General features: G+C 39.3%; 1 protein-coding gene across 1 annotated transcript in view; it reads right to left on the bottom strand.

Moving 5' to 3' along the window:
- Nucleotides 1-1999: 1999 nt before the first annotated feature.
- Nucleotides 2000-9408, bottom strand: part of PLCB4 (phospholipase C beta 4) — a 384913-nt gene continuing 377504 nt past the window's right edge. Inside the window, exons 35-38 of the mRNA XM_034641608.1 lie at nucleotides 8260-8317; nucleotides 7750-7836; nucleotides 4747-4783; nucleotides 2000-2649 (exon numbers count right to left, since the gene is read on the bottom strand). Coding sequence (XP_034497499.1) covers nucleotides 2561-2649; nucleotides 4747-4783; nucleotides 7750-7836; nucleotides 8260-8317 — 271 coding nt within the window. The 3' untranslated portion in view covers nucleotides 2000-2560. The remainder of the gene's footprint in view (nucleotides 2650-4746; nucleotides 4784-7749; nucleotides 7837-8259; nucleotides 8318-9408) is intronic.

The raw sequence follows: 9408 nt of genomic DNA, 5'->3' as shown, positions 1-9408 counted from the left end.
ATCCCACAGTGGGGAGACCAGATGCTCCTCCCCACTGCCGTCTAGGGAAAGAAGCAGGGAGACCTGAATGGGGCTGGAACTCTAATGGGGGATTTGACTTTGAAGTAATTGAAAATGCCTCTGAAATAACATGTTTTTTTAAGCTGGAAAAGACTGAATTACTTTAATTGGCAAGATTTTATTTTCCTTCATAAGAATGCAGAATTTGAGTGTAATCTGAACTTATAATTGAAAGTAAAACATCATTTTGTTGAACATCTGAGCTGTGTGTACACTTTAATCCTACTACAGTGGAATCTTTTGGGGTGAGGGTAAGATATCTCAGATACTGGAAGTAGTCTGGGTTAAAGAATAAACTGGCTCTGGGTATAGTACTGGAAAATAGAAATATTTATGGTGGTGTAAAAGGATGAAAAGGCAGAGAAGATCAGATCAGAAAAATGGGAAAACTGGGAGTACCTCTCAGAAGCAAAGGAGAGAGGAGGCATTTGCTGAATTCAGTGAAGTGCCACAGAATGGTGAGCTGAGCTCTTGCTAGAAGTCCTTTGATTTGATGAGGAGCCGTTCAGAATTCTTGAGAACGAGCCATCCCAATGTGGTACTATTTAAGAAAAAAATTTTTTTAAAAGATTTTATTTTTAGAGAGCGAGTGAGAACCAGGGGAAGGGCAGAGGAAGAGTGAGAATCTCAAGCAGACTCAACACTGAGTGTGAAGCCCAACGTGGGGCTCGATCTCCTGACCCTGAGATCATGACCTGAGCAAAAATGAGTGAGATGCTTAATTGACTAAGCCACGTAGGTGCCCCAATGTGGTGCTATTTTAACAGCCATAGTTTTCCACGGGATGTTAGTGCCGAAAGGTTCATAGTCTAACCCCATTGTCTTACAGATAAGCAAGTAGGGAACCAGAGAAATTTCACAGAAACCAGTTCAAATGATAAATACGAGAAAAAGCCAAATATGTGACATTTGGGAGTCAGCCAGAATCAGCCTGTTTTGTGTCATTTGGTGGGAAAATGTGTTGAGGCATGAAGAAGCCTCCTTTTGAAATAATGGAGAAATCATTTATGAAGAGGGCAAAAAGTCTGCTGGAAAGCATACACTCCGACAGTTGTTAAATGTGTTTTAATTTTTTATTAGAGAAGTCGGAAGTTTAATTTCAATATTGACAGTAACATAATTTTCTCTGCTTTGTTCAGAGGAACACACAGAATCAATTTGTACAAGCATATACAATTCAGTTGGTGTTTTGTGTCCTAAAATCAGTAATCTGATTAGTTCTAGACTACTGTTTCCATGCGCTCCTCCCGGCTTTGGCGGCATGGCTCAATTCCCCGCGGAATACTTTTTCATGCACTGTCTGAACACAACTACAGCGGGCTTAAAGACCATGCAGATAAACACTGTAGCAAATTGTTTTGATATTTAACAGACGTAAAAAGGTTATTTCCTGATATGAAATTCTGAAAATCTGCATAAATATTTTTGTGTAAAATTAAATTAGTTATGTATTTTTTTGAAACTAGAACTTGAAGTATCAAGAATGCCCACATAATTCATATACACATATATATAGACTTTTTCATTATGCTAAAAGTCTTGATAGTCAAATTATATTCTGTGCCATACATTTATGTAACCAGTATTGATTTGGCATTAGGTTAACTGTATGTGTACGGATTAGTCTTAATCGGTGCTTGTGTATCATGCAAACATAGTTCTAGTATTCCTGTTTACTAATCTTGTCATGTGGCAATACTTAGATGATTTTGCTCTATAACAGTGTGAATTAGGAGTATAAATACTTTATACATGGTCACATTTACAAACGTTTGCCAATAACCACTTCACAATCTTTATGGTGTCATAGTGTATTATAATGTCTGGAATCGGCAGAAGCAATTCCTATAAAGCAAAATCAGATGTAAACTGCCTTACGTGTGCCTAACAGAGTTCTCCCTTGAGCACTGATGAGTTTTGGCACAGGTACGCTGTTCTGTTTTTTTTTTTTTTTTTACTCTAATAATTTCCACGTTTACAGGAAATTAGCTTCTTATGGCATGGCAGAGACATGGCACTTACTGATGAGGTAACTCAGATGTAGAAAAATTCTGCAAAATTATTTGTCTAGCAGATTGCCACTTCTGCTGATGATTTGTAGACAGAGTGTTTTTTTCTAGTGCATGCATTTGCTATGGAATCACTAATGCACTCTTTTTGCTGCAGCTCAAACATGTCCTAAATGCATCACAGAGCGGAGTTGTTTACACCAAGCTCATTCCCTTGTGATGGAATTTTATAGCAAACATGTTTAAGTTGTAATAGCAAGGGTTCAACTCTGCCTTACTGGGATAGTAATTTTGGTGGATTTGGAGCTCCTTTTGGTTGGTCAAAGAAATCCAATACTCAAAATGTTACAGAGAAGGATTTAAGTCTTTGTGGTTGCGGGTAACGTCTTGTCTGTACATAAAAGACACCCCAAAAGACAACAGGCGTCTTGCATGAAATCTGTGTCGGGAAGGTTGGGGGTGATCTTTTGATGCTGTGTGGCTCTGCGGCTTCAGTTTGGGCTCTGGAGTTTCACACTACTGTTGCTGGCCTGCGGTCCATCTCGGCTTCCAACTTCACCATCTGCTGCATCTCCTTCGCCTGGAACATCAGAAACGAGGCCTGACCATGTTGCCATCCTCTCCTGAAGGCATGCAGCCACCCACACTCTCTTTTCCCATGAATCTGATGCTGTCACTGTGTCCTTGCTACTCCCAGTGAGGTCCAGGGACCATCAGCATCAGCACCGCCTGGGCCCTTGTGAGAAATGCACACTCTTGGACTCTAGCCCAGGCCGACTGGATCAGAATATGTGCATTTTCACAAGATCCCAAAGACATTTTCCTGCACAGTAAAGGTTGTGAATGACTATTCTACAGCGTGCCAGGAAAACCACTTGAAAAGAGGCTAAGCCGGTCACTCAATATTTAGACTATGTCACGTCAAGCCGTTTGGTTTCTACGGATGGACATGTTGCCTTGACTGTGTGCAATTTGAACTTTTAGCAGAAGTGTTATGTACAATATTTTTCCCCAATAGCCTACAATTTAATTAATTCCTTAAGAATCTGACTGATGGAGAAGTTTAGGTGGTGGGAGCATATCACATTGGTTTGGCTAGAGTACCTTGCAAATATGTAGGGTTCCTAGAATCCTATTGTCCAAAAATTATCCCTACTGGCTCTCAATTCATTAGGATAATTTTTTATAGGCTTCATGAGGTCGAGTTCACCATGGCTTAAGACTGTCATTAAGACAACCAGGTGGTTTGGGAGGTAGAAAGGCATCAGAGGGCTGGTGGGCGGGAAGGGGGGTGGATTCTGGTGACACACCAACTTGCTTATTTCAACTTCTACTTTCCAACTGGTTTCTGGATGCTTGGGCCCAACCCAATGCATCTATCTTTTGAAGGAAAAATAAAGCATCCCTTTCCTCTTTTTGTGACCTACCACTTTGAAATAAAGGCCATTTAAGAACAGAAACATGGACATAACTCAGAGAAGGACTCTGAAGTGCTCTCATGTCTGCTTAGGTATTCCAACTCAATGAAAGGTCAGTGGGCGGGGGGGGGGAAGGGGGGTTGGGTCAAATCCGAAGATTATCCTACGAGTATCTCAATGTCCCAAATGAGTCCCTGTTATAAAACTAGTTTAACCCGTGGATATACAGTAATTCTTATTTTTTTTTTTATTGTAGCTTTAAATTTCCTTTTGGCGAAGATGGATATGGTAATACCAAAGAACTTCATTTTCCTGCTCAAATATGGGATGAATGGTTCCCTCTACCTAGATAGTTTTCAATGCCTGAAGTATACTAATACTCTGAGAAATGAGAAATGGAGAAAAATATACAAACATGAAACTATGACACAAACGGTATTCGTAAGAGGTGACAGTGAAACCATATCAGCACTGGAAATTAAATACTTGTATGTTCAATAGTACTAACAGATGCCCTATGCTTCTCCCCACTTAGCATTTAATGATGATGTTGAACATAAGCCATTATAGCGCTATTCTCAGAGTGAGGTTCTCAGATGAGCGGGGTGACCATTCATTCCCATTTGCAGGGGACAGTTCCGAAACGTTTATGTCTAGAGCCGGCAAGTATGAACATCACCCCCTTTCACTCTCAAAACTATCCTGGTTCAGATAATACATTATATGGTCACCTTACGTATGAGAGGTGATTAGGGTCCTTGGCAGACCAGAGCTCACAGAAAGCATGACACAAGTCACTGTATAATGACACTGTAGAATGTTTCTGCGTGCAGACCGTAACTCTGTCATTAAAAAGCACCAATGAACTTTTAAGTAGGGTGCTTTAACAATTAATTGCAGTCCTAGTAATGCTTGTGAAAGAGTTGGCTTTGTGACCCAGTCTTAGCTGTGGTCGGTCCAAATGACAGTCATAGATCACTGTTCTTGATGCATGGGTCTACCTTCATCAGCATAACTTGAGTTTTCTAGGTCTGCTGTCGGAACCGTGGGCTAAGACAGAATTCTCGAAAGATGTTGGGCATTTCAGTTTGAATATTACGTCAGAAATCCAAGCATGAAATAGTCAAGCTTTTAAATCCAAACCCTTGAGATACTAATTAGTTATGACCAGGTGTGCATCGTAAATGGAGTCTGCACCGAGCATACTGACAGAGCTGAGAAGGAAAGCAATGTCTTGCTTATCAGAGTTTCGGTCCTACCTTGTGTTTGGGACACTGCATGGCAGGTTTTCAATAGCTGTTTGTACAAAAATAGTAATGTCAAAATTGAGTCATACATATAAAAGAAAATAAATGAATACTGAATAAATGGACACTTAAAAAATGAATGCAAAACCATATACAGAAAAGCAAAAAGCTAAGAATAAAACATGTATACGCCCATCAGCGACAAACTCCCCCCCCCCAGATTGATCTCAACAGAAAATAATTAAAAAAAAGAACAAAGCAAACAACCAATGCCTGGGAGCCCAGACTATGATCTCCTGCAGGAGTGAGTGGGAAACCCTCCCTTTAGCAAGAACCCTCACTTCTCTTTATTAAATGATAGGATTGATGACAAAAATCAACTTTTAAAGGTTGGGTATGACAGTAATGGAGCGTTAATGTTTGAAATGGTACATGTCAGGACAGATGACATACTTGTGGCTAGGAGGTCTACGGGAAAAGTTAGTAGCAAAACGATCCCTGACCTCTTGAGTTTTAAATGAAGCATTGGATGATCAAGTAGGCAAGGCCATTAGGCGGCTTAAAAAAGAGCACATGAGGTTAGGATCTAGAATCGGGGCCAAATTATATTAAAACTTGAATTGTTTCTGCTTGTTCCCTCAATGCTCGTCTAGCTAATTAAGTAGATCCTTGGGGGACTGGGGTGAGCTTCTGGGAGTTAGGGTCACAAGGAAGCAGTAAGAAGCCTTAAAGAGATATTATGGATGAATGTTAAAATTATCTTTGGCTTAGAAACAGAGAATAGTCTTTGGGTTTAACAAGGGTTTGGGAGACTGTTATAAAAATTTAGGATTGTCTGGAAATAGGAAACTTTTCTGCCAGTGAAATGTTTAATTGGTTAATAAAGGGAGCTCTCCTGATTCCAGACTTGCCTATCACGCGAGAAGAAATGGAGTCACCATGTCTTTTGCACCTGTGCCTGCTACAGTGTTGTAACACACAGAGTGACTAAAAGCTCTCTGACCTTTAAGTTCTAAACAAAACAAAACCATACTAGAAAGACCTGGGACTGAATTTGTATGGAACAGCCCATGTTTTTGTAAAGCAGGGCTAACACAGAAATTTAAGTCCGAATTCTACCTCTGCCAGAAGCTTCAATATGATATTGTGAATTTCTTTTCATTGAATCCCATTAAATCTTCATCAAATCTCAATCCACCTCGTGATCTGTGCTTTCCTAAGCTTCTGTGCCTCGAAGTATCAGCTGTGGGTGGTAGATGTTGCTTAAGACATATTGAAATGCATGACATGAATTTTTGGAACAAAAAGCCACTATCTTCCCAAATACGCTCAATCAGTCCAGTTATCACTAATCCCGTACATTGAAGGCAAGGACTCTGCTATGGTTTGAATTCTCCGTGTGTTAGGATAAAAGCTCAAAATGATTTTTTTATTATGTACTTTGGCTCTGAAATAAAGAACAGTAGGTAAGTGTATTCTCTAGCTCTGATATTCACCACTATTGTAGTAATGAGTAATTTTTAGCACATTTACATTCTTTAGCCAAACTTGTTGCTAAGCAACACAGTAATTTCTAAGTAGTTTCTTAATTTAGTTAACTGAAACATAACTGTGCCTTACCTTCATTGTGCCTTCTTCCAAGAGGCATCCTTACCCCACCCAGCCCTGAATTGCTGAAGTGGATCCTAATGTTTTGGAGATGGTGGCTTTACCTTTATTCATACTCCCATTTTGCCCATGGGAACACTTTCTGGGAAGTGCTTTAAGAGCAAAAACATAAGCTAAGTATTTTGTACCAGAACGTGATGTATCTATGAGATGGTCAAATGAATTGGACCCACAGGACAATAAACATTTATTGTCCCCCTTGAGGATCTGTGGACTGTTCATGAATAGAAGCTGAAAAGGAAATGTGAAACATAACTCAGAAGTATGTTGATGAATAAAACTCCCGTCTACCGAAAAGTAACAAATCCAAAACCGGAAGTTGGATTTGTTACCCAACTGCAATACAAAAAAGATTTTATGGTTTTGTTTTCTTTTCTCAAAGATACATTTTAGTCTACTTCCAACTTAAGTGTTTTTCAACAGAAGTCATTTACTCTGAGAAATATACCTTCAATAGGATTGCTTTATAGATGGAGGAAATGGGAAAGAATGCAGTACGATCACTTCTTTCATCAAACCCTCTTCACAGTTTCTAGATGGAAGTAGATTATCTAGATATAAAACCTTCTAAACCATCTCTACCTAAAATCTGAAATTTGGGACAGACTGAAATTTAAACTGCTCCGCAGGGTCATTTTGCCTTATAAGCTGGAGGTACGGCCATCAAATTGAAATTACCGGATGGCCAACGGATCGCGTAGCCCATTTGGGAAGGGAGCCCACCTGTACTGTCCTTCAGGTAAACACAGAGATCTTGCTGTTGCTGTGTAATAGCTGACGGCTAACTCAGGAGGCAGATTTTGGATAACTACTGGTGTTGACTCCTTAGTGTTTTGTCTTGTTGGGAAAAAACACCAAGAGTATGGTATCCACTCGCATTCCGTGGTTTGTAGAGTTTTGGCAGCTCCTTTCTGTGGGTCCTGCTCGGAAGCCCTGAGACGGTTTTAAACTTCACTTTTAGAGGTTGAAAAGAGGTGGTTTCTCTCATTTGCTTTTAAACATAGCCAATGTGTAACTTTGCTCGCCCGTAGGTTGCAAATTCTAAAGCTCTAAATGAAATAATGTGAAACCTTCCTTTTCTCTTCTCAAGGACATCATTCTTAGAATCATCACCATCTATTGAAATGATGACTTTGGGTCCCCCCCCAACCCCCATGGCTACAGTCCTCTCCCACTTCCAAAAAGAATTCTTTCTGTCTTGTTTGATGAAATGCGCAAAATACAGTAAAAGGCATCCCGTTTTTACTAGCCACCTTTCCATGCCACTACTCAGGCTACCTCCGCAGGCATGGTGTCTGCCTCCCAAAGTGGGCTGGCTGTGTCTTTTCATGCCTTCTGGTAAGATACCTGCTCATTCTGTTTCTCTAGGAACTCGAGGTGTTCAAGCTGGACTTTTTTTAACTGATCCATTTCTTTGGACTGTTTCATTGCGAGCTGTAAAAAAGAAAAATTCTGATAAACTTTGGATTGTAATCTGAAAATTTATGGGTGAGGTATGGCTGTTAAATTTACAATTTAATTGAGGGAGATATTTATAAAAAAATCATGAAAAATAGCCTGAAAACTGCAAGAGTTTAAACCCGTAATTATTACTGGGAAGATTTTCCCTGATAAAATCTTCTCAGAACATAATAGAGTATTTATGCACAATTAAAGCTTGGCTTCTTTTTCCATATAAAATGGTGCCAAATTAATATCTTAAAGATTTAAGTGATAGATTAGCTCTCAGGGAGCAGACAAGAGACGCTAGAATGTTTAATGTACAGAAAAATCAAATTAAGCAAATTAGCCAGAAGAGATCTGATATCTAAACATGAGTTATTGTTTATAGTTCCAAGAAAATTACAAAATACTTACTCTCTTTCTTTCTTCCAGAAACTTTTTGGTGTTGCTGCTATTTAATTCCCTGACTCGCCTAAAAGTAATAGATACAAATAACATATGGCATGACATTGAATAGAATTAATGTAATATTACATAAGAAAGCATTATATTCCATTTAATTCTCTGGAATTAAATTCTGGATGGGATTATCACTTTTCCCAATTTTTGCAGAATTTTGAAAGACATAATGTACAGAGAGAAATACATCTTTGTACCCATCACTCAGATTAGTCAGTATTAATGTTTTGCCCTCCTTGTCTCATATTGTTAAAGGAAACAAAGCGTTACAGATATAATTAAAGCCCCTTTTGTATTTTTTCTGATTCCATTCCCCTTTCTTTCTCTCCAGACATAACCACTATTTTGCGTTTGGTCTGGACTTTCCCATCCATGTTTTAATATTTTTATTCCACGTGGATCTATCCATTCTTAATACATACAAGTGCTTCTCAAACTTTCAGGTGCCTACAAATCAAATGGAGATACTGTCAAAAACACAGATTGCTGGGCCCACCCCCAGAGGGTCTGGAGTGGGGCCCGAGACTGCATTTCTAACAAGCTCCCAAGTGATGCTGCTGGTCTCTATTGTTCTGTGTGTTTTCCAAATTTACCTAAATGGTAACCTATTCTGTGTTTCTTCCTATAACTTATTACTTAGCCTAGGTTTTAGAGATACAACTGTGTTTCAAACTATTCCATTACTTTCATCTGTTGTATGGATTTTTTCCATTGATGAAGAGAATACAACATTTCCAGTTTGCTACTGATGACAAATCGGTTACTTCCAAACAATGCTCCAATGATCTGGTGCATAGGGCCCCGCAATGCTTGGCGTACTATCTGTTGACTAAATAAATGTAGGGCATATCTTCTCGTGCATACGAGCAAGGATTTCTCTAAGGTATATACATAGATGTGCAAGTTGGGAGGGATTGAACAGTTTCATCTTTACTCCAAAGCACTTGTCCTTATTTGCATTCACAACCAGGGTCTGAATGCTACCTTTTCTTCATGTCTTTTTTTTTTTTTTTAAAGATTTTATTTATTTATTCGACAGAGATAGAGACAGCCAGCGAGAGAGGGAACACAAGCAGGGGGAGTGGGAGAGGAAGAAGCAGGCTC

This window comes from Ailuropoda melanoleuca, chromosome 13, assembly GCF_002007445.2.
Source record: "Ailuropoda melanoleuca isolate Jingjing chromosome 13, ASM200744v2, whole genome shotgun sequence".
In the NCBI taxonomy this organism is placed as follows: Eukaryota; Metazoa; Chordata; class Mammalia; order Carnivora; family Ursidae; genus Ailuropoda; species Ailuropoda melanoleuca.
This window is presented reverse-complemented; position numbering and strand designations above follow the sequence as displayed.